This window comes from Tauraco erythrolophus, chromosome 1, assembly GCF_009769465.1.
Source record: "Tauraco erythrolophus isolate bTauEry1 chromosome 1, bTauEry1.pri, whole genome shotgun sequence".
Taxonomy (NCBI): domain Eukaryota; kingdom Metazoa; phylum Chordata; class Aves; order Musophagiformes; family Musophagidae; genus Tauraco; species Tauraco erythrolophus.
The window spans coordinates 20,496,606-20,522,289 of record NC_141465.1 but is presented as its reverse complement, the minus strand read 5'-3'; the positions used below and the strand labels follow the sequence as shown (position 1 = coordinate 20,522,289).

The 25,684-nt window shown below is 36.4% G+C and overlaps 1 protein-coding gene across 2 annotated transcripts in view; it reads right to left on the bottom strand.

Moving 5' to 3' along the window:
* Positions 1 to 25,684, bottom strand: part of GBE1 (1,4-alpha-glucan branching enzyme 1) — a 172,424-nt gene that overhangs the window by 2,310 nt on the left and 144,430 nt on the right. The window contains exons 13-16 of one of the 2 annotated variants that reach the window (XM_086631299.1): positions 24,521 to 24,705; positions 23,317 to 23,463; positions 6,990 to 7,106; positions 5,162 to 5,224 (exon numbers count right to left, since the gene is read on the bottom strand). In XM_086631299.1, the coding sequence (XP_086487425.1) occupies positions 5,162 to 5,224; positions 6,990 to 7,106; positions 23,317 to 23,463; positions 24,521 to 24,705 (512 nt within the window). The remainder of the gene's footprint in view (positions 1 to 5,161; positions 5,225 to 6,989; positions 7,107 to 23,316; positions 23,464 to 24,520; positions 24,706 to 25,684) is intronic. The other variant, XM_086631307.1, reaches the window with a different exon arrangement.

The following is a 25,684-nucleotide window of genomic DNA, read 5'->3' as shown; positions in this document are numbered from 1 at the left end:
CTCAGCTCCTAGGTAAGAATGTTGTAGGAGACCAAGCTGAAAGTCTTGCTGCACTGATTGTAGCAAACTTCATGCACAGATCTGGAGTCATTTCATCACAGAAAGCAATCAGGGTGATAACACGTTTTGCCTTTGCTAAATCCAGATTGGCTTTCCGATTGACCCACCTCATATAACCCACTCGTTTGGATAGGGATTCCAAGAGGAGGTGCTCCTTGACTTCTCAAGGAGGAGGCTGACTGGCCTACAGATCCCCCAGCCTTCCTTTCACTTTTACTACAGCCTTTGTTCAGTTGTCAGAAATTTCCCTGACCATGATTTTTCACAGATGACAGTCAGCAGCCTTGAAATCACATCACTGAAATCTTTCCAAACCTCTGGGTGTATCTCATTTATATATAGCATCTTTAAGATGTCCCTAACCTATTGCTCTGCTACTTTCTTTTCAACAGTGTCCTGGTATACAAAAGGGTCTGAGAGTAGACTTTGCCCTTGGAATCCGACGTAAAAAAAACAAGGGCATTGAGTATTCCATATTCTTCATCACAGGTTTGACTCCTCATGTTGTCAAGGGACTCGTGTTTTTTCTTAAGCTGCTTTTCTTACTAGTATATTTGTAAAATCACCTTCTTGGCACTCTCCATTATCTCTAGCTAGTTTTATATATATAGTACATGGACTTAGACATATATCTATCTACAGATAGGTAAGTATAGTAGAAGTATATAGAAGTATCCTGATTAAAACCATCATAGGAAACCTAGGTATTCATCAGTAAAAGATATTATCAGATACGTCACTTCTGATGTTGTCCCTGTGCCCTAGGAGGAAAGTTTCAGAAGTTTATTCTTGTCTTCCCTTTTCCTCTCATATACTCTTGCTGAATTATGTACTTCCAATTACCAGTTTCAGTTCTATTGATCTCTGCTCTTCTAATCTGCTTCTTTCTTATCATGTTTTATCCCATTCATGTGTCCTTCATCATTTCATGAGGCTCACTTGATGAACACAGACAGAAGTGAAACCCCGAAGTACAAAATAATAAAGAGAATACATTTATAGTTAACCAATGTCTTGACTATCTTTCAATCATATCATATTCTTTGAATCTCTCTTTCCTTACAAGCTTTCTGTGTTCAGCTTAAACACCCTCCCCAGCTCTTTCCTCCCCACCAGGCTCATCCATGTTGGGAAGGGTCTCAGGAGGCCCAAACTTCCTGCTGAAAGCAGGGTCAGCTATGAGGTGAGACCTGGTTACTACTCAGGCCTTTAGATATATCAGTGAATTTGCCCTTTGCTTTCTGCGCCAACTGCTTACTTATTAACTCATGTCCTCAAAGATGTCACACAAACTCTGCTATTTTAGAAAACCATGAAGACATCCAAAAGCATACGTAGGAAGACTCATGAGGCCTTTGCTGATGGGGGAGTGGAATATGGTGAAGGGAGAACATCAGATCTGTTTGGGACAGAGTCAGGATGACTCAGCTGTGAATATAAGTTTTTGATAAAGCTAATGTTCAAACGTTTAGTCATCAAACTATCATTGAGAGTCTTTTTATTCTCAATGGAGTATTCAGCAGGAATGAAGTGGAATAATTGCGGTTGACTTCACAGGCAGATGTGCTAACAGAGAGGATGATGGAAGATGGGAATGTTGTTTATAAGTCAAATACATACAAAATTGCTTTTTATCACTGCTGACCTTTTTAAACTGCATGTCCATTTAACTATGAGGCAGTTACACTGTCTGAAACTAGGCAAATCCCACACAGATCAAGACTTCTGGCACTAAAATAGTATTGCCATTCTAATATAGAGACAAAACCCACTTATTACAATCAAACTGTTTTCCACCAACGTACATGGTGTTATATCAAGATCACCATACATTCATGTAGGCTATCACACAAACAGGGAAAAAAAACAACTGGCATTACTACTAGGAACATTGCTAGGAACTTAAGACACTTTTCAGGCATACAAACACTTACTCCTTACACTTTTTTCTGTAAACATTGAGATAATTTCAGAGATTAGAAATCTAAGAAGAATACAGGAATACCAAATACACGAAGAGCACTTGCGAACAACAGCAGCCATAAGCAGAAATATCATCTTATGTATTTGGTTCAGGACTACAATACACAGCAATCTTCAGATGTATATAAAAACCCACAAGCAAGCAGTCCTGCAAATGACTTTCAAATCTGTCAACCAGATTCAGTACCAGGTGCAAGCACAACTGAAATTGGCTGGAACTGCAATCAACTACTCTCCATCCTACTTTCAGGGTTGGAAAACACCAAGCCCTAAAAATCATTTCAAGGTCATTTTGCAACAGATGGGAGAATCTAGCTCTGGAACTCAGAGCTAGATCAGGCACTGCAGAAAAATATTTGATAGTGCATAATGCAGCTGGTAGATGCAGAAGGCAATGTCACAAGAGTCTGTGCCAACATTTACTCAAACTTTTAATTAAAATGAGGGCTTTAGACAATCTCATGTCTCTGTATCACTACTAATTGTCAGACACTGAGACTATTCTGAGAATATAATTAACAATCAATGAATAAGATACATGATAGCTTCTGCTTTCTGACTATAATGTGTTACACAAAACCTCAGACCTTTTGGTTTTCATTTTGCTAGATATTGCATATGACAAAGAAGGTATGCTTAAAATAATGTGAAGTTCTGCCTTCCAATTTGTTTTTTCAATTTACAGCTGTACAGCATGAATATGCAGAAAATAATTTCTCAGACTGTCTGGCTTCATTTATGCAAAAGAAGTCCAGATACTGCACAGGCTGTATCTCAAAATTTCTCCTCTATTAACTTCTGCATTCCTTCCTCAGGTTAAGAAAGAGGATGCTAAAAAGACAACAAAAACCCCTAGAAACAAACAAGTAGACTGAAAAATGAGATTAAAGAAAATGACTAACAGAATAACTTTGGAATCATTGCACTTGCTTGTGGTTTTAACAAGTCAAATGAACAATGAATATGAGTAAATTAATTTACAAGTCTTAATCATCAAGAAGCAAAAATAACAGAAGACCTTGCTGGTATTAAAGCCTTACTGATTTCCCCCAGTTAAAACAGTTAATTTTGTAACTACAAAGATTCTTCCATATAATCTGTATACCTGTGCATGTCAGGGAGAAAACAGTTAAAGATTACATCAGTCCCTTAAAATTCAATACATAAATCCTTATCGTGATATTTTCAAAACTAAGGTCACTAAAAGCTTTTAGATCATTTCAGTCTATGTGAGTGTTTAATTTGTCAATAGACTCAAGGAAGCAGGGAGCTGCACTTTGCATTGAACAGTATACATTAAGGTGAAGGTTAAAAACCCACCCAGCATAAGGATACTCTCAAATAAAACTATATAATTTCAGTTTCATTTAATGTGAAAAGATTGTATTGGTGGATAACAAAAATAGAGAATCAGAAAAAACACAGTATTGGGGACGGGAAGAAAAGAATACTTTGATATCTATTTATTTTTTAACTAATTGAAAGAACTACAGAAAAAGTAAATCTATAAAAGCTGAAATATGTTAAACAATTATATTTCTCAATAAACTGCCAATGACACAACATACTCTGCAATATAGCATTTAGCCTGCTTATTACTCAGTTCTGTCGGTATGCGAAGTACCAAAGTATAATCCTCATTGTCTTCATATAAATCCTAAGTTTTGGCATGGTACAAAAATATTAAAGTTACTAGAACACACACTGATACCTAATTACATCTTACCGTAAAATACAGTCAAGTTGAATGAAAAGACTGACAAAACATTTTGAATGATGAGTGTTATTAAAACGGTTCTTTCCTCACCACTCACTGCCCCAAAACTATGTCTCATATCCAACTACAACAACCAAGTAAGGCACCAACAAACAACTTTGTACGTAAAGGGCACCAGGATCTGACAGGAGTCGAAATCTGAGTGCAGCACATAATTACATCTTGCAAAGAAATGACAAGACATAAGCAAATCTAAAAGTTCATAGAAGCATCGAAAAAGCACACAACTTTTATAAAACATACCTCAAAAAGACTATTAGCAGAATACCACAGCGGAGATGTAACAGAAATAAAACTGTGGTAAAAAGAGCCCATTTTTCACAATGATAAAGTGGTTAACAGGTTGGTATGAGAAAGTCTGATTACGTGGAGAGTCTGATTACGTGAAGAGTTATGTACATTTCATATATTTGTTAACAATGCAGAAAAGAGCAAGCAGTGAAATGGAAAAAATTAGACTATAATAATAATTTAAATAAGTCATATTACAAAAGATTTTTTTGTGCATTTTTCTACGGCATTTTCAAGATGTGTCTGATGATCATTAATTATATTCTACAACATAACTAAACAAACCTCAATCATCATCTGTTCATCAAAAAAATTTTACAGTGAAATGCCTGGCAGTACTTATAAGTCTCCTCTTCATTCAAGGTTCTTTGCTCCAGGAATTTCATCTCTCTTCTTCTCATTTTTGCAATGTCACTTTGAATATTTATTTTATTAGGTGATGTTTCTAGAATGAATCATGTCACATCTAATCTTCTATTTTTGTTAAACAGTTGTGCGCTACTTAAGCTTGACTTGAGCAGTAGAATTATTGCATGTGATTTCATTTTGTCATAGCCCTCTGGACATGTTTTGCTGACTGTTTACTTACACACCTCAAGGGAGGTGCATCTATCATTAAAAAGAAATATTTCTTTGAAGTTTGTGGTGGAGGAGCAACTAAAATTTTTGAAACAAGAAACTTAAGTCTCATGCATCATGTAAAGAGAATAAGATAATTGTTTAAACAGCAGGAAAACAATGTTTATGAGTTTATTGGGGTGGCATCATATGTTTTTTGAAAAGAATTTCAATTCAAGACCTACTTTGATTTTAGAAACTGCAACTAAGACTAAAGCAACTCTCAAGGATGACTGATTACCCAAGCACTGGGATATAAATTGCTAGTTAAAATAAAACTTCGCTCTTTTACTGTAAAATAGCATCTAGAGGTATTTACTGTCACTTTTGTTCTTTCTTACTTGGAGTTCTATCTTGCTGAATTTAGTCAGGTTTTCCGGATTTTTTTTCCCCAATTAGTTTTACTTGGTGTCCCTTTTACTAGCATTTTACCTCTATGGAGTGCTTGTGGCATCTTCTAGGGTGTTGGCTGAAGGTGGCCTGTGAATTGGGCTGCTGAAGGACATAAAAGAAAGTTAATGTGACTCATGCTGCTGCATTTCTTTCTCACCCAGAAGTGCCATTGCCATGCCATGGTTTATGCTGCAGAAGTGCATTTGCTGCTTTGCTTGTCACATGCCTTTTCTTCCACATGCTCCTAGCAAATTGCATCTTCACATTTTGTCGCATTTTTTTCTGCCTTGAGCGACTTGCACTTACCATCTAAGAGTCCAAATGTGAAATACACATTCCAAATTACAGTTAATTGGCTTACGAAAACTAAGTCACTGGTACATAGAGATGCTCTCCAGTCACAGAAGCAAGGTATTTGGAACGGACACACGAAGCAAGAATTCAGGAAGCATTAATTTGCTACATAATCTTCAGGAATGAAATCTTAGAGGCTTAGTTTCTTTGCGTGCAAATGAACATAGATACTTCACCACACTATGAGGGCATTGTCACATACAGATACCTTTTTTATAAAAAAAAGTTCTCAAGTCCCATTACACCAAGCACGATGAAAGCATGAAAATTCTTTTATATAATTGAACTATTTTAAAACAAGTGAATGAGATAAATGCCAATACCCTCAATACAATGAAATAGGGTGAGTGCACGTAAGAGAGAAGAGATTACAAGTGACAATAATTCTCAGGAGTTTAGATCTCATGAGAGCTTTTAAGATGTGACACTAGAAACTGATGTCTCCATTTTGCAATGGAAGAGGAGCAGCCTACACCAATTGGTGCAGATACTCCATTTTTGTAACCTGTTAAGATTACAAGTGTAACATTTACGGTTTATATGTATAAATACACCTATGCATAGGGATACATACCCCTTCACTCCTCTATGTTTTAGATACAAATATCTAGTCAGTGATATAAGCTTTCTCAGAACTTTTTCAGTGAACTCTGCCTTATTTTGTGGCCTTTTTGAATCTTATTCTGTTTCGGTTGTGAATATATACACATACACATATGTGAATACATATATAAAGAATGGGAAATATGCGTATATATGTATACATACAGATATATAAAGAATGGAAAAAATGACATTTTAAAATTGTAAATTCTGGTAAGTTGTTATTTTTTCAAGAGTAATTAAGAACAGTAGAGTTTTTATTAGTCACCATCTCAGCTAACAGAATTTGTTCGCAAGAATATGTCCCCCATTTCATCAGAAGTGATTAATGGAAAAGTCTTTATCTGTTTTTCATATCGCTTTAGAACTGGAAATTCTTGAAACTCTTGATGTGAACAGAGAAAGTCTGTTCTGCTTTGCAAAGTTTTTCTGTAAACTGAGGAGGAGAAAGCCAGTCGGAAAAATGCATGATTTGCTCTAATTCGTGTTTGCAGAGCTAAGCAAATGATTTTATGAAAGCAACACAAGAATCAGCTTCTACAGAACTTTAATCACTAAGCAAGCATGAAGATGGAGTTTCTCAGACATGAAAATAAAGAAAATTATATTCAAAATGTCAACTCAAAAGCACATTAGAAGGTTTTCATGCATGTTGGCAAGGAATGTGTGCCAGACACTGCAAGAGTGCATGCAAATTTGAATGTAATGTCAAAAGAGAAAAATCAGTTAACATTACAGGTCATAATCAAATCATATCATTGTCATCTCTACTGTATTCATACAAAGACTAACTTCAGAAAATAAATTTAATCCCCCCATAATACTCCTAGAATAGATCCCATATTTGTCCAAAGAATTTTAGAAGTTATTCAGATGACAGTAGGATGAAAAAAATAAAAATCTTACTTACCATAAGTGAATTAGGTCGATAATTGTGAGGATATTCTTCAGAGAAGTACTCTGTACTATGGTCCAGCCTTTGATGCCCTCCATATTCTTCAGCATCAGAATCCAGAAGGATTTTATACTTAAAAATGACTATTAAGGAACTATGCCAAATCTGAAAGAACTCCTTCAACATAATTCATGCTAATATACACAATATATATATAAAAAAAATCTAAGAAAACTTAAAGTAGGAAAATACACAGAACATATAGAAACTATATGACATTTTGTCTTGAAAATTTCATCTTCCAATAGTGACTCCTAGTAAATAAACCACCTTCCAGTCTCTTCTGGAATCTTCCATGAATGCTAAGTTTACAGTATTACAGTAGACATGGATAGAATTATGTGATGGACTAGACTAAAAATGCACTACTAAATAAAATGAGTGGATTTGAATTGCATTTAAGAAGTTACATAATTATGATCATCACAATTGGTGTTTAGCATATTTTGCAGTCTTTCAGAATCTGTTCATGTGTTAACAAGAAAAGCATACAATTTTACAGAAAAAACCCCACAACTCCTTTGAGAGTTTTTAAGGAAAGAGTTTGAATTATTATAGCAGAGGAACAAAAGAAAGCCTATATTTAATATAAAGACCATCTAAGAGACAAACATTCTGACTACGGTTCTTAAAACGGGGTGAATTATTTAACAAAATGTAACATTGAGTTGGAATACCTGTACAGATACTTAAAAGGATTCAAGTGGATTTAGCAAAACATAAAAAAATAAAATAACGTTGAAAGAAGAAAATCAGAAAATGTAAGGAAATAAATGGGGAAATAAAGAGCTAACACATATTTGAAAGTCAATTTCTTCTTATTTGGGACAACAACAAATAAAATGTTTTAGCATTATGGTTATTTCAGTACCTTTTATATTTCTTGTTTGGACATAATTAAAACATTCTTTTCCTTCTGAAGCATATTGAGTTTGTGTGGCAAGGTTTTGGTAGCGGGAGGGCTACAGGGATGACTTCTGTGAGAAGCTGCTAGAAGCTCCTCCATGTCCAACAGAGCCAGTGCCAATGGCTCCAAGACAGACCCGCCACTGGCCATGGCCGTGCCCATCAGCAACGGTGGGAGCACCTCTGTGACGACATAGTTAAGAAGGGGAAAAAATACTGCTGCGAAAACAACAGCCAGAGGAGAGGAGTGAGAATATGTGAGAGAAACAACTCTGCAGACACCTAGGTCAGTGGAGAAGGAGGTTGAGGCAGTGCTCCCAGGCACTGACACAGAGATTCCTTTACAGCCCATGGTGAAGATCATGGTGAGGCAGGCTGTTCCCCTGCAGCCCATGGAGGTCCATGGGGGAGCAGAGATCCACTTGCAGCAAGATTCCCCACATCGGAGCAGGTGGATGTCTGAAGGAGGCTGTGACCCCATGGGAAGCCCATGCTGGAGCAAGTTTACTGGCAGGACGTGTGACGCTGCAGAGGACCCACACTGGAGCAGTCTGCTCCTGAAGGACTGCACCCTGTGGAACAGACCCACGTTGGAGCAGTTAATGAAGAACTATAGCCCATGGGAAGGACTCATATTGGAGAAGTTTGTGGAGGACTGTCTTCCACAGAAGGGACTCCACACTGAAGCAGGGGAAGAGTGTGAGGAGTCCTTCCTTTGAGGAGGAAGGAGCGTCAGAAACAACATGTGATGAACGGACCACAATCCCCATTCCTCGTCCCCTCTGTGCCGTTGGGAGGAGGAAGAGGTAGAGCAGGGAAGCAGGGAGGGGAGAGGGGAAGGTGATTTTAAGATTTGGTTTTATTTCTCTTATTCTACACTGATTTGATTGGTAACAAATTAAATATACTTTTTCCCCCAAGTTGTGTCTATTTTGCCCATGACAGTAGTTGGTGAATGATCTCTTCCTGCTCTTATCTCAAACCACAGCCCTTTGTTAATTTTCTCTCCCCTGTCCAGGTGAGGAGGGGAGTGACAGAGCAGCTTTGGTGGGCACCTGGCGTCCAGCCAGGGTCAACTCACCACGTGAAGTTACAAAAGAAAGCCTCAATCTCCACTCCCCATCATCCAGAACATGCAGAGAAGGAAATAACAGCGCTCCATAATCCACCATCTCCTTCCTTAATTTTAAGACATGGAAGAATCTTATTTTGCTAGAGCTTGTATTCAATAGGATTAGGGAAGAGTGAAGCAACACTCTTTCAGTCAGTGGTTCTTAAACTGCTCTTGGGCTTCTGTGCTTGCTCAACCTTTTGAAAATGGAGCTGCTAAAAAAAATCTAAGGATTTTGAATCGTTTCTATTTAAGTCTTTTTACACTGCTCTATTTCTATCAGATGAATTTAGGAAATTTTCCCAACTGCCACAGTTTTTACTGATTTAAATCTCTAGCAACAAGAAAGACTGTTTGAAGTATGACATAACACAAAAGAAGCCTAAACTACAATTAATTGCAAATTTACTCCGAGATATTTCAATTTAGAAGATTGCACAGGTTTTGGTGACAGAAGGTAAGAAAGAAGAAAAATAGATGCACATGAGGAAAAAAGCAAAGCTGCCAATTAGCTACCAAATCACTAATGTTAAGTAATGCCTTCCTCACAAGAATTTGCAGTAAAATGAGAAAAAGGTCCAGAACTGCCAAGTTGTTGATTTCTAGAGGGCAGGTACCCAAGGAGAGAAACGGCAGATCCTCACATTCTCTGGCAAAATCTTTGTTTAAAAGATTTTGTTTAAAATTTTTGTTTAAAAAAAAAAAAAGAAGAAAAAATATTATACTTTGCCAGCTTTAGTCCTCTATGTCTTATATGTGCACTATACACACACCTTCCCCCTATTATACACAAATTCAAATTACCATTCATTTGTTGTCATGTAAAACATACAAAAATATAAACTACAACTTCTTGTTACTCTCTCTGGTGCCCTTTCAAACCCAGCATCAGCAATGGCTGCTATTTCTCCACTGTATATTTTATGAACATGGCAGGCGAATGTCTCCCTTAAGCATTTCATTCTTTGCTTCCGTGATCTACACTATACATTAAATTTAATAATTTATCAATGTTGCTGAATGCCCTGACATCTTTAATGATTCCTTTAAAACTATTTACAGCAAATTCAATTGTTATGGCTATGCTAATTTTAAAACAATTGAACCTATTTCCTTAATCCAGGCTATAGAAGTATGTCTAGCAGTGCTCTCTAGCAAAACAAAGTTAATATCACTGCCTCTCCGCACCTCGCAACATAGCATATTTGGCGTAAATACTGTTAACCAGACCTGGAAGAATTTTTAAGAGCTTCACAGATTAGGTATTTCTCAGGGCAAAATAATTAGTTTGGTAAATATACCCATTTGCCTTCCAACTTAAACCTCACAGAAAAGCTGCTTTAGACATTTCAGAATTTTATGAGCATCAGGTTTTTAAAGACTACTTTCATAAAAACGTTAAGCATCAGTTGTGTGTGTTAATTAAGCACATAATAAAAGTATTTTCTTTTGTAGTGAGGTCTCTTTTGTTTCAGCGACAGACTGCTGGAAATCCTAACCTGTACTGTGAGCGAAAAAAGCCCAATTTGTGTTAAGTTTGATGCTCTGACTGAATTGACTAACTACTACAGTATAGAAGAGTAGCAAAAAGCATTGAACTCTTGTATAGATAGAGCCAGCAATGGAAAGACTGTCATTATCTACCACATTAATTATTGAATTACTATGCTATTATAATGTTTTGAAATACATAATTTAACACAATGTTTTTATTTAATCTTATTGTCCTGGTTTCGCTGGGACAGAATCATAGAATCAATTTTCTGTTCAGAGATGCTACATTTCTGAAGTAAGCTGCATTTTTAAGATGACTGCAGCACCTGATTCGGTGAGAACAAAGTTGATAAGACCCTTTGTTTTAGCTTGTTGCCAGCTGTGGTGAAGAGGTGATGAGCAATTGCACTATCACTTGTTTGCATTTATTACTACTACTACTATTATTATTGTCATCATTATTATTATTATTATTTTAATTATTAAATAGTTGTTATCTCAACCCACAGATCTTCCTTCCTTTTCCCAGTTCCGCTCCTCAAGTAGGGAGGGGTCACCAGGTAATACAACAGCTGGCTACTGCCTAGTCCCGGACACAGGCTAAATGGAGACACTTAGACATGTGTAATGACACATAAAACACTACTAAGTAAATGCAAATCATAAAATAAGATAATTTGTATTTTGTTCCTCAACCCTTACTATTGATAAAAGAATCCAATCGCTATATGTGGGGGTGATGGTCCAGCACAATAAAAAAGTTTGCAGAAGAGCAGATAAGAATTTCTACTGACCATCTGTAAAATGATGTAAGGCTTACTCAGTATTTGTAAAGAAACTATTCTTTTCTGTATGGTCTGATTTGACTCACATGAATATATATCACATCAACAACATTCAAATAATATTAAGTACATCGGGCCCTCTGTATTATATATGACAGCCCTATTACACAGATTACCTATGTGACAGGTTACCCATCAAGTTAGAAAGTCTGGACACAATTGAGCAAGACTGGACATGTAGGAATGGTAAGCAAACATATACAAAAAGGCTGTAGGTGATCCTGATGGTTTCATCTTCATGCTTTCATAATCTGTTTTACAACCAGGATTAGAAACTGTTATAGTTTTGATTTTACTGTGCAATGAAATATTTAAGCATCCATACTTCTGGTTCTCTAGTGCTTTCCAGTCATGCCCCTGGAGCATGGCTGTGTATGTAAATTTTTGTTTTCTTTTTAACTCATATGTAAATCAGTTATTTTCTCACTGCACTTCTCAATATAGAAAAGAATACCTAATAAAGATTTCATTTTTATCCCTCGCCTCGCTGCCATTTCTTGGCTAAAAGCAAAAGGACATGGTTCTGGCAATACAGATGGGACAAAGACAAAGTGCAGATCAAAAAGCATCAAAAATTGTGCTGAAACACTATTCCTGTCTGTATATAGAAAACTTTCAGAAAGTGAATTTAGGCTACAAAGAAAGAAGTATATGGACAACTGAAGACATGGGAATGCTTCTGAAAATCTTTTGATCCTTTAAGCAGTCTTGGGATCAGCCAGCTGTCCTGAATCAGTTATAGTAGCAATGATAGCAACAGTGGCATGATGTCATGCCTAATCCAGTTGGAAATTATAACCATATGACAAGATTAAATGTCCTCAGTCTCATTACACCTACATGGATTAAAGGATTTACTCACAAAAGTAACAGCTAAAGTACACCTGGATGCTTTGTTTAAGGTGTCCAGAGAAAGCTTTGGGTGTTTTTTGCTTGTATAAACCACACAACTTTCCCATAAAGCCTTTTTCAATGTTTCCTAAGGGAAATCCTTTACAGAAGTAGCTACAGTATATATGCTGCACACAGCATACAAAAGACTCTTCCTGCTCAGGAAGCATGTATCTCATTAGATAGCTTCATATATTTACTTATTGTTCAAAATATATTAGCGTAACCTGTACAAAAACCAAGAAATATCTAACTAGGGGGTCTGACAGACCATGTAAGAAAACAGAAGAAAAAAAATCCCTTTCCACTCCAGCCTGATATTCATAGCTGTGTATTTTTTTAAGAAAAAAAAAAAGGCTCCAGCATTCCTGTAACAACAACAGACAGTTTTCACCCTCCGCATGAGGTCTTATACTACACATTAAGGAAAAGGAAAGCTTTTTTAATATAGAGAAAGAGAGAAAGGAAATAAAATTTCTTAGGAAAAAAGTTAAAAAGGTTCTGTATCAATTTTGACCCAGCACTCCAATCCAGAAACAGATATTACACAGGAAGGCTTTTTTTTTTGTTCAAATACAAGCTATAAAATAGTAGACTAAAAGAAAAAAAAATTTTCCTCAATCATTAACAGTGCTGTGTAATACCGAAGTGCTGAAAAATTCTATCATTATTAAAACAAAACACTGAATTAAAACAGTTCAAGCACTATTCAAGGAAGCATTAAAAAGTAAATCCCCAAATCCATAAATAAATTTCGAATTTAAAATGGACTAAGAAGTTTTAAAATCAACATATCTACCTAGATGTTCTACATACCTTCTTCTAAAAATTAAACATATATACACACTGGTCAAAGTGTATATATTTTTTTTTATATCTATATATATATAAAACATGAAAGCATGTTTTCAGGTCTTACCTCTTGAAAAAACATTAAGTAGTGGTGACAGTAGAACATGCAAATAAAATGCTGGAGTAACCAGTCACGGTAATTCTGAAGTACTGCCCGCCGTAGTGGCTAAACCAAGGCTGACTCCATCTGATGCTGAGAGCTAAAACTGCTTCTTAGTATGGTGAGTTTATTAGCTACATATACCGTGACGGCATAAGATAAAAACTTCTAAATAATGACTTTAATGTGTTGGATCTATTCTGACAAATCCAATCCCCAAACTGAGAAAAATATTTTTGCCCATCTTAGATGAAAATCTCCTTAGTCTTGTTTTAGCAACTAGCATACAAGCAGCCTACACCTGAATGATCTGCAGTATTGTAATAAATGGATTCTCAGAGGTCAGGCTGAATAAACTGGCAAAGCAATGTAGGATAACTCACACCAGCATTTAACAGCTGAGTATACAAGTCTTTCCAACTTTGCTCATTAAAAAAAGTCGCTCTAAGTCAACAATGTAGAAGACTACAAATTACTAAGGAGCAACCCTCATAAGTGTGGATTAGAAACCTATCATTAACGCACCGAGATTTCCTTGTACTACTTTGATTTAGAGAATTAAACACAAAAATAGCTTCTCCCGCCTTTTTTTTCTTTTTTTCCCCCAATATTTCAGCAATTCAAAATTGGAAACTACACAAGGCAAAATATGAAGTTCACAGATGTAGGTTTCATATTTTAATTGGAGCTTTCACAGTTGTCAATCACCATTGGAAGTGCAAGTGTCTTTAAATACACCAGTAAAAACCATATTAACTGAATCACATTTTTTCTTTACTTAGGCACATTTTTCTCTTTTCTATGCACAACTTCAGATTCAGATATATAAGATATCATGCTAATTTTCTCTAGGTGAGTCTGTCTCAGGAGACAGAAGAGAAACCCTACCTACTTCATGAGTTTACTGGATTATCCTACTTCAATGTGAGAAACCAGGGCAATCAGAAGGTGCATCTACCTTAATATTTAAGATGGGCTTAGGAGTACACTTTTGGAGCAATCATGCACCTCATCAACCCTCACCATGCTTTGGTTCATGCTTCAGAGACAGTTTTTTGTAGGTGTGGAGGTGTTTTTTTGGGGAAGTGGAGGGTATTGTTGCTTCAGGTTTTTGTGTGTTTGTTTTAAGCATTTACTCACCTTTAAGAAATTTTCTGATAGAAATTAACACAAAAAGCTGTGAAAAGCTCTTATTTAGGAAAGCCACTGATAAAACGCTGCAAGTTAATGAGAGATGAGAGCTCACCTAGGCAAGAAAGGCAGCCTTCCCTTCCTACAGGAGTTTCCCCAGAGAAGGTTAGGGCACAGTATCATAAGCAAGTCTGAAGAAGAAAAGACAAATATCACAAGTCATAAGATGAGATCATAGGGATGAGAGCAACAACGACTCAGGCTGGAAGGGACTCTGGAAGTCAGCTACAGGGTCAGACCAGATTGCTTGGGGCTTTTTCCAGCAAGCTCTTGAAAACATCCAAAGATGGAGCCTGGGCAACCTCTCTGGGCAACCTGTTCCAACGCTTGCTTAACGTTAGCACTGAGAACAAGTTTCTCTTAGGAAAAGCAAGATCTCTGCTATCACACCTGCAGCAAGGAAAGTAGTACGAATATCAACAATCCCCACTGGATACTCCTATTCAGATTTTAGATTGGATTTACTGGCACTATGATCTATGTTTTCCTAAAAGCAAAAGATATCTGGTAAAGAATGCTATTCATTGCCTGTTCTTCAAAAGTATGTAGAAAAGTTGCTGGAAAAAGTGCCCAGATGGAGAAGTCACCAGGATGACAAAGAAAACGACATATGACTTTCATGTATAAAGGCACTAGCTGGTTTGAGAAGTCAAAGGCAACAGTAATGAGTCAGGGCCAAAGGAATAAATTCATCCTACAGAAAGCAAGAACAGTGAAGCTGTCCTGGCAGCAATTTTCATTGCCAAAATACTACTTGTAAATTAAAGAAGATATCCTGGCAACAAGTGAAGACAAGAAACAAAATGAGAAAAAGAAAGCCAGACACACCAACATCTGTAGAACTGACAATTGTTATTCTCAAGATGGATTGAAAGAAAGGGAAAGGATACCAAAGATCAGCAATTTCTTGAAGAAATCAATTTTGTAAAAAACCAAGCTATGGCACAAGCATAATTTATGAATTATTAATATGCATACAGAACAAAAAATATAGCCACAGATCAATATGGCTAATTAATGAACTTTTTATTCACCTCATACTCTAAAAAGAAGCCTAAAGAAAGTGAAAACTAGATTTTTAAGCTAGGCATAAAAGAATACTAAGACAGTAACACAGAAGCTAAAGGGACAAAGTGTAAGCTAAGACACATAAAGGAAAACAAGAACTCAGTCATTAAATGCATCGTAAACACAGTTTACAGGTTTTTTTTTTTGGTTGGTTGGTTTTTGTTTGTTTGTTTTTATTGAATTTCACCCAAAAATAGGTAACTGGCACAATTAATTTCAAGAAGAAGAGTACCTCTGCTCCTCCTCTCCACACACTCCTCGTTTTGGAGAAGACTAAGGGGTCAATCTACAACTGAGGAAAAGCATATTAAGAGAGCATTTGGATGCATTTTCTAATTAAATTAAATACCTTGGCCTGATGAACTTCAGCTCAGAATATTTAGAAGACAGCTGGAAGTCTTTTAGTACTCAACTCATAACACAGTACTGAGGAGGAGCAGGGGTACTGTACCTTTTTCCTACAACCAAATATGGATTCTTTTTGCTTAAATAAAATGTATATTTAGATCTACATAAATCCATATTGGTTGGAAATCATGAACATAAACCAGTTATTTTTGTGCCAAGATAATAAGCCTTGTTAAAAACAAAGGGCGGAGGAGGGGGAGATATATACATATAACTTAATGAGACTTCCAACACTGCAGAGAAGTTACTCAACAAAAATCAGCACCGGATCTTACGGAAGGGAATGGAGTTATTTCGGAACTTTTTAAGACCCTTTCCTGTTCTTTCTCCTGCCTTTTAGCCATGTACCTTTTGAATAGAGGAAAGAAAGTTTCCATATTGAATTTTTGCTGCAGACAGGCCTTGGAATCAACCACTACCCTACAGAAAGGGCTAATCAATATTAAAAAGAAAAAAAAAAAAAGGAAACTTGCAAATGGTATCCCTGTTAAAATGCAAAATTTTATCTACAATAAGAGGACTAGAGACAGCTGACCTAGATGTTGATTATTCATCTATCTCCAAACTGAAGCAAATTGAGCAGAAATAATTTGTTAGTTACACAGACTCATAGTGCTGGAAACCTGTGTCCTTTCCTACGCAGGTCGAAGATGCATTCCCACATTAGTATGCTATATTTCTTAGTCACACCTATTAACCTTAGCATATCAACTACCTTGACAGAATTTGGCATTTGGCTAATCCTACATTAAGTCCTTTGTCTTCACGTGCCAGACACCCCCTGAATCCTTAATAGGCATTGACAGTTACATAACTTCACTTCAAAGCAGCCTGCAAAGCAGCATCTTTGCCTTCAGCGATCGCACGCCAGTGACTCATTCAAGTGACCTTATTTGCTCATTAGAAGCTCTAGGTGCAGGTTGCAAATGTCAGAGAGCCTGATTTTTTTTTTTTTATTATTTTTGAAAAGTACATTTTTGTAGCATTTTGATAACAATATACCTCAGGTCTCATCTAGCTATTTGCTTATGGACAACTCTTGACTTCAAATGTATTTATTCACCCTAATTTCAAACCAACAATATGTATACGACTCAGGTATTCATTCACTCTAGCATTATAATGCTTTGATATGTTATGTCATGTAAAAATTTTTATTGTCATTTATGTCATTATTTATGTCATGCAATATTTTTAGCAAAGTAACCATTGCTTCCCATTACATTTTTTTTTTTCACTTCTTGCACTTTATATGACAACACGAAACATCAAGATACAAATAGAGATAAGCCAGCAGTCATTCATATTGCTCAACGTTTACGGACTTCTATGCTCAAATATAAAATGAAGGTCTCAGTCCTTGAATGTTGCACACTGGGGTACATCATTTTAGGAGAACAAGCAGCAGAAGAGAGCAACTCAACATCAAGGGAAGTAAGTCACGAAAGAAGACTGCAGTATAAAAGGAAAGGAAAAACTGACTCCAAGTCGGCTGTGACTCTTCATACAGCTTTTGACTCTTCATATAGTTTTTGACTGGCTGACTGTTCAGAAAAAGACTTTCCAAATCAAGTGGGACCAGAAGGACTCTGATGTCTACTGACTATCACTTCTCTTATAAAAGTACAATAAGGTTTGCTATGCCAATAGTCTACAAATAAAGAACATCTGGAAGAAGAATGGTATTTTCAATGAGATGAGAACAGAGGAACGCCTACAAAAACACAGGCCACAGAGACAGGAAGCTCTTTATCTTTTAACATACCTGGTAACTTATCTGAGAAAATATATAGCTTAATGACATATATTACTACAGTATACTGATATGCCAAAGCCATCCCCTTAATAAAGGCAAATTTAATGACAAGCATTACACGCAATGATTTAACTAATCCAATTAATTAAACAAAGTTAATCCTAGGTAGTGAAAGGATCATGACATTTCCCACAATTTCCAGTATAACTCAGATAAACTTGATAGTAAAAGAATGTAATGTATTATAGCAATTTGTTCTTCGTGCTTATTCAGTAACTGCCTCAGAGTACCAAATTAAAAATCCATTAATTTCTAAAAAATACCCAGAGTAACAACACACTCTTGTTTTAACTCACTCCTCTGAAGTGGGATGGGGGACAGAATCAGAAGTGAGAAAACTTGTGGGTCAAGACACAGTCAGCTTAATAGGTAATGCAAGAGCTGCATGCACAAGCAAAGCCAAAAGAAGAATTCATTCACCACTTCCCATGGGCAGGCAGGTGGTCAGCCATCCCCAGGAAAGCAGGGCTCCAGCACACATAACAGTTACTTCGGAAGACAAATGCCATCGCTCCGAACATGCCCCTCTTCCTTCTTTTTCTGCAGCTTTATATGCTCAGCATGATGTCATATGGTACAGAATGTCCTTTCGGTCAGTTGGGGTCAGCTGTCCCAGCTGTGTCTCCTCCCAGATTCTTGTGTACCCCCTGCCTACTGGTAGGGTGGTGTGGCCTTGAGTGTGTAAGCACTGCTCAGCACCAACTAAAACATCCCTATGTTATCAACACTGTTTTCAGCACAAATCCAAAACATAGCCCCACACTAGCTACTATGAAGATGATTAACTCTATCACAGCCAAAACCAGCGCAGCAGGGAAGAAAAAAGGATGCTGAAAGCAAGAAGAATAGGAAGGTAATAGTCGTTGTTAACTTTGGGATATGTTTCATTTAAAAACTGATACTAGAAACAGTTCTGCACTGTTTCCATACCATAAATGTCTGACTACTCTAAAAGACTGAGCTGCAATAAGAAAGCTTCATGATTTTTTTTGTTGCCTATAAGCTGATGTAAAGTGCTGTTCAAGTCAGCTATTCTTGACTAATAGTTTAGAAGTCTCAGCCAAGAAAGACTTAGCATGTTTAAAGGAAACGAACACACACAACTTGTATTTCTTCTGGTTAGGTGGAGTATAAAGTGGACTTCCTATGGACTTGTGAGGTTGATAAAATATTTGATAGCCTTAACTTTCAGTTCTAAAAATAAAACCAAATCCTTCTTGAATTGAAGGAGCAAAAAAGCTTCTATCTCCTTCACGCTCTGCAAATCATGCTATCCTTTTCTTTCGCACGGTCTCACTTTTACCAGTCTTAGAAATACTACAGAAACAGTGTAAGTTAGCCTCTGTTTACTGCTAACAGCCTATGCAGTCACCAACATCACAGAAAATAAGCAGATCCGAATTTGAACAGCACTGTCTCCCACATGCAAACTTTCACCTTTTCATCTTGCAACCAGAGGACACACAAATAGAAAACATAATCTTTAGGGCATGCTGCTGCAAAGAGAATCACAAATATGACACGTGGGCTCCTCAGCTGTGAGAACTGAGGCTATTTTAATTACTCTCCATTGCCATTTGCTGCAATACCTCAAATTTGCCATCAGTTATGACTATGCCTATGGTTAGTTATCACTACTCAGCTAAGTAGAGGATGCTTAAGGAACTGCTATAACACGATTCTGCTTTTGAGCTTGGTTTCAAAGAAGCGTTTCAGTGACTATCTGCACCTTCTCAGTTCTAATGCCAAAATATTATTTTATGTCTAGTTTAGTTGAGGTTTCCTAAAAACAAATGACTGTGATGATGAGCATGTAAGTGCATCACATACCAGCTATTACTAAGATTTCAGCAGTTCTCTAATACACCTGATGGTAGCTTCACAGACCAAGGCTTTCCTTGGGTTAGAAGCAAACTTTTACACAGAGGAATGGGATAATGGAGGGCTTCTGTCTTCATTAGCAATGAAAAGATACTGAGAACGCAATTGCTAGATACTGCAAAAGGCTTAGCTTTCTCCTAGACAGAAGAGAAATGAAAAGTTTAAGTATGTTCAAGGCATTTACAGACAACTTATTGTCCAAGGACTTTGCTAGCAACAGGCACTAAACAGAAGTGAGATTTTTATGGTGTAGGTATCAGGGTACGTTATCTTATTTGATACAGTCAAAATCACTTCCTTTAGAAAATGAGTCCCAATGGTTCATCCCGTGTGATGGCCTTGGATGAAAATACAGTGAACTTTTTAACACGGATAATAAATAAGCTTCCCAGAAAAAAGAGATCTTAATTAACATAAATAAGATGCTTATTTTGAAGGCCAAAGAGAAAAGAAAATATAAAATAAATATCCTTACAAGCCAAATCAGAAGGTTTTGACATAAGTAAAACTTGCTTTTTCCTTTTCATCCCTTTGTCATTTTCTCCTCTTTATGCGCAACAATTTAAGAAGAATAATTATCACTTTATTTTAACAATCAACAGAAACCACTGCAACTTCCTAAATTTTGTTTCAGGAAAGTCTGATGAAGATATACTTCATCTGCTCTTAAGCTAAAACTACAAATTTAGGGCAACTCAATTATTTGTTCAAACGCACCCAATTCCAGCAAAGTGTCTTTATGAGATACTTTTTTCAACTGAGAGGAGGTTTCTTATTTTCCTGGCATGGGAATCATTGCTCTGTTCGCCTTGAGAGACAACCCTACAAAACAAAAAGCTTTGTGAACCAGAACTTGCACAATTTCTTGCAATATACCTGCCCAAGTACATATATTGTTCAGAATTATTTGCATCTTCAGAATTCAAGATACTGGAAGGAAGAGAAGGTTCCTGCCCTCAAGTTTAAATATCCAAAGTTAAATCAGGCCAAGAGCCAGCTGGCAACAGTTCCCTCCCAGAGGGTTTTCTGGAATTTCTCTTGGTTCATGCATTGAATTGCCACTGAATAAGATGAGTAGAAGGAGGTTGCTGAAAAGGTGATTTTTGAGAATATTCTATATTTGAGATTTCCAAGTGAGAACACTAAATTAAGAGAACTACTTCCTCTCCGAGTTGCAAAAAATACAACACTGTAAAAGGTGACAGACACTTCCTTAGCCATATGAACAAGGCTCTCAGGGGTGAAGGTGCACCGTGCTTTACAGAGAACTATGAGCAGTGGCAGCATTTAGAGCCCTCCACTCCCACCAAAGGCAACGGAGCACATCACACACTGAGGACAGAGAACCACAAAATCCACTTTTTGCTTGGGGCAGGAGGGGTTAGTCAGACAAAGCACCTTAACAAAAGCAAATGCGCTGCTTGTAAGCGGCGGTTCCATTAGCAATAACAACTTTAGTTAGGGAACAAAAAGCTAATATGGATCTTTGCACTTTAACAACGGCTTTTTAAATCATCTATAATATGTGATGTAAATAAAAGTATACTGCATACACTTAAAAGACAAGGATGTGTACAGACAATAACATGCTAAAAACCACAATACAAACTGCAAATATGAAATATCATCTGTATGCTTTGTTTATATCATACTTGTTTTGAACACACTTGAGTTGTTAAGTTTCAGTATAATTTTCAATGAACCAAAATAAACATAAAGGATGTAAAAATAACCCACCTCATCACCTACTACTAAGTGAATGGCAAACATTTTCCAACGAGTTTCAGCTTAGATTAAAAAAAAATTAAAAGAAAAATCAATTAGCAATGATTGTATTTCTGGCCAAGATGCAGTAGGAAGTTACTTCAATGCCCAGAGCAAACTAGCAACAGACCAACTTACTGAAACCCAACTGGGCCTTGATTTGCAAAGTAAACCCAGTGAAAAGTAAATTTCACAATTTGTTTCAGAAGAGCTACTATAGAGCAGTCTCAGCTGAAGCAGGAGAAACATGTTCAGGATTCTATACAAGCAGTACATGCCTAATTTATAAGAACAAATGAGATTCCAATGCTGTAAATCAGATAGATGAAATGTTTTTGAAATGACTGACAAATTTAAAGTGCTGATAAAAACCAAAAGGCTGTTTATGTTAAATATTTAGTCAACAGACTGGTCATAAAAATATTTCCATGAACTTAAAGAAAGCTCAAATAGTTTCAGAAGTGCCTGAGCACAGTTTAGTCCCATCTTAGCTCTAAGTGCCCAGGAGTAGAACTTTTCCAAAAACGTCTGCAGGACATTTACGCACCCAGAAAAACAATGCCTAGTTATTTAATTCATTTAGCATAAACCAGAAACTGAAATTAGGAGAACAGCTTCATATATAATCATAATTAAATACTGAAGCCTGAAGAAGCCTAAATACTAAGCCTGAAGATGACAAGTTAGGGAAAAGAGAGAAAAGTAAGTGATACATGAGTTATTAAGAGTGAGATTTTTTGGAAATATTTCTTAAGTATTTCCAATAACTGAACCTTTAGCTTCCTTGGAAAAGACAGGCAGAAAGAGACCAACAAAATGTGGTCTGGATTTAATTGTATCTGTATAAATATCCAAGTAAAAAACTCATGCTAATTCTGTTACGTGTTGTAGTCCTTAATATTGAAATTACACCTTTTTCATCTGCAGAACTCAAGGCACTTTATGCAAGAGAACTGAAGTGCAGCAGCATCAACCTAAACAGGTGGACACCTGAAGCTTGTGACAGTCAAGTGCCAGTTCATCTCACAACACCAGATTAAGATTTTACTACTCCAATTTACTACTCTGTTCTACCTTTTCCAGGAGTTCTAGTAGCAGCCTAAAGCTAGCAGAAGAAAGAACTGAAGTGGACAGGCTTGACGTGGTGTTTCTAAACCAGAATCTTGCTCAGGCCTGAGACCCTGCAGGTCAGGTCAGCGGTGCTCAGGAGTTAGAGTGGTAAGATGCTACTCTGAACTAAAGCAACTGAAACATGGCCAGTAGTTCACTGAAGTTGCTGGTAAATGAAAAGAGAGCAGGTCAAAAGTTGGAACTGCAGCGCTTCAGACTGACCCAGTTAAGATTCGCTAGACTCTGTTTGCCAAAGCACTTGAAACAAACTGAATTTGGGCAAACCGACTTTCTCCGGCAAGTTAGCATGAATTTTTTGAATCTCTGTTCATGCGAAGAATTTGGACATGAATGCAAAACCAGTCAATTACTCAAGAGCAATCATTTACCACTTCTCAGCTGAGCTGAGAGCACATTCTCAGTCCACTCAAATTATAAGACAGAATTTGTACAACTTTCCTGATGAAGGTTTAAAGGTAATTTAAAGGTGCATTTTCCTGTGCGAGTGCGTGCACAGCCTCATCTTACTGCGGTCACTTTCTCTAGTTTATTTAAAAAGAAGGAGTTATTTGCCTTTTCATGACTCGACATAACTTCAAAAAACAAGGCATCACCAGGAAACTTTAACATGTAGTCTTTAAATCACAATTTTTACTTTTATGTTCTACAAAATGGTCTTTACAAAGGAGGTACATTTTCTAATTAGTTTTCTTCCTGTACACTATGAATTAAAGCAAGATTATACTGTGGACAAATAAGTGGTTTCTTACCTTTTAACTACAGTTTGCATTCATAATAGAAAACAGAAATAAAATTAGTTTCCAACTTCTAAAACTTTTCTGTACAAGCAAAAAAGGATATTTTCCTGGAGTTTCAATACCCACTCTGTAGTCCACGTAACTTTGATATGGATGGAAGTTGAAAATAAAAATAAGACCTGCTCTCTCAAATGCTATGACCTTATTGGATTCATGCTTTTCACTCACATAAGCCTAGGAAAGGAAAAAAAAAATCCAGTACCATAAAAAATTTAATTTCTAACTGAGTTAACAAAAAAAAAGAAAAACCCCATTCCTTCTATACCTCATTTCAAGAAAAACAGTCAAAGATTCAAGTGACATAGATAAGGGCATTGACAAGCAAACTGAAACTGTTTATCCATATATAATGTCATATAAAATTTTTTGATTACTAAACTGTAGCTTACTTTTATAAGGCAATGTAAAATTAAAGAGGTAGAAGCATATTAGGTATAGAACACTTGAAAATTCTGGCTCAAAGATTGGTAATGTGGCTTCTTACCACACTTTCCTTTAGCAAAAAATGGATTCCTTTTACCAAATCAAATCTTCAACCTATTTGTTATGGCGATCTGCATCCCATCTACTATTAGTAATTTAGAAAATGAAGCACTAGATATGTTTTTTTTATTTTGTTTTTAACTGTTGCACATAACCACCTTTGTTCTATTGGTAAAGCCATTAATAAATAACAAGACATCTATAAAAAAAATCTTTAAAGTGGATTATGACTAGCATGAAATAAATAAACATTGAGAAATTATAATAATTGATCACTTTGATGAAAAGTACGAAAGTGTTTGGGTAAAAAAGGCAAAGACAAAAGGTTGAAGACTGGGAGACTATAGCTTACACTATGTCCTACCGAAAGTGTTTTCTCAGTAACAGAGTAATTATTTATATAAAGTAAATAGTCAGAACAATTTACACTTTCCCAAAGCAATCCTTAGATTGGATTACAGACAATTTTATAGTCTGCTTTATCCAATCTGCAGTTACTAAATAAAAATAGCAAAAATAATAGGAAAAGAGCTAGCTATGAAGCTAAAAGGAGACTGTTTCAGATTTCTATTATCCACGAAGATATTTCAGTGACATGTTTTGACAACTTGAAATATATGGTGGGGCATTACGCAGCGCATAATAAAGTACTGTTTAAAATTTCTGCATGCAAATTTGATATTGTTGTTATTCTGAACACGTACTCAACTGGTGACTAAAAACTTATCATTTAGTATATTCCGCTTACCGGGGGAGATGCAAGCCAGCCAAATCTTTCCTCCAATTTATTCATATCTCTATCAAACGAATTTAGGAATCTATAGCGAAGAAGATGATCCTCAGTAAGATTAAACTGTCTTCTGGCATAGTGGTAGCTCTCATTATTTCCTTTTCTGGGGAAGTCAAGCCATTCTGGGTGTCCAAATTCATTACCTGTATTTAAAAATATTAAAGATCTGTGAAATCGCGTGCTAAAAATCGAATAAAACTGAAGAAGTAAAATACATTAAAGTATGTTTCCTTTCTACAAGTTTTAAATACCAAAGAATAATTCTCCTTATATAAATTGATCATTTTGTTATTAAAATGTCTCTCAGAACTTTCGTGCTTGTTAACAGGTTGGTTTGGCCAAAGAAACTACCAGAGTAAAATATCCATGGACTCCGGAAGTATAAAGTGGTGAATGAACTATAATCTCTATGCTATTGTGCCATGCTGAAAAATTTCTCATTCCCGTCCTTTAATAAGGGCAACTGAAATTCAGTCAACTAGGATACAAATTTTAGAGTCACTATGAAACTTAAAACCATCACTTTAACAGTGGAAATCCATTGTTTTTAAGCACTTTACAGATTACCAGTGCCAACATTCACATAAGCACAGAGACAGAAACCTCCCATTTTATCAGTTAAACTTCAAGCAATCAAAAGACCAACTGGATGCACTTCAATCAATTTTTTTTCCCGACTTTTTATCCTGGCTATAAATACTGTAGTCATTGTTTCCAGTGGTATAAAAGTAACTATTAAAAAAGATGACTTGAATGTTGGTTCCTCACTTCCTAGAAAAATTCAAAAAGACATCCTAGTTCAAGTAACAGGCTAGATTACAGAGAATAAAGCACAATTCTTAATGATGATGTATTCAGCATTTGGTACTGAAAACAAGCGACTTGAGGGGTGCAACAAGTCAGGGATGCGTCAACTCAGTAACCTTGCCAGGGAAGCTTCTTTTCCTAACATAACACTCAGTGTCACAAGCATCAGAGAAACATTTCAGGCTGAGATGAAGCATGTTTGAGTACTGGGTTCCTCTATGTGTCCACTGGTTCTGGTCCCTTTGCATGTGTGTAAACACCATTGTATTTCAATTTGTTTTTCTATGGCAGTAATGCTTCATAAGTTTGCCAGTC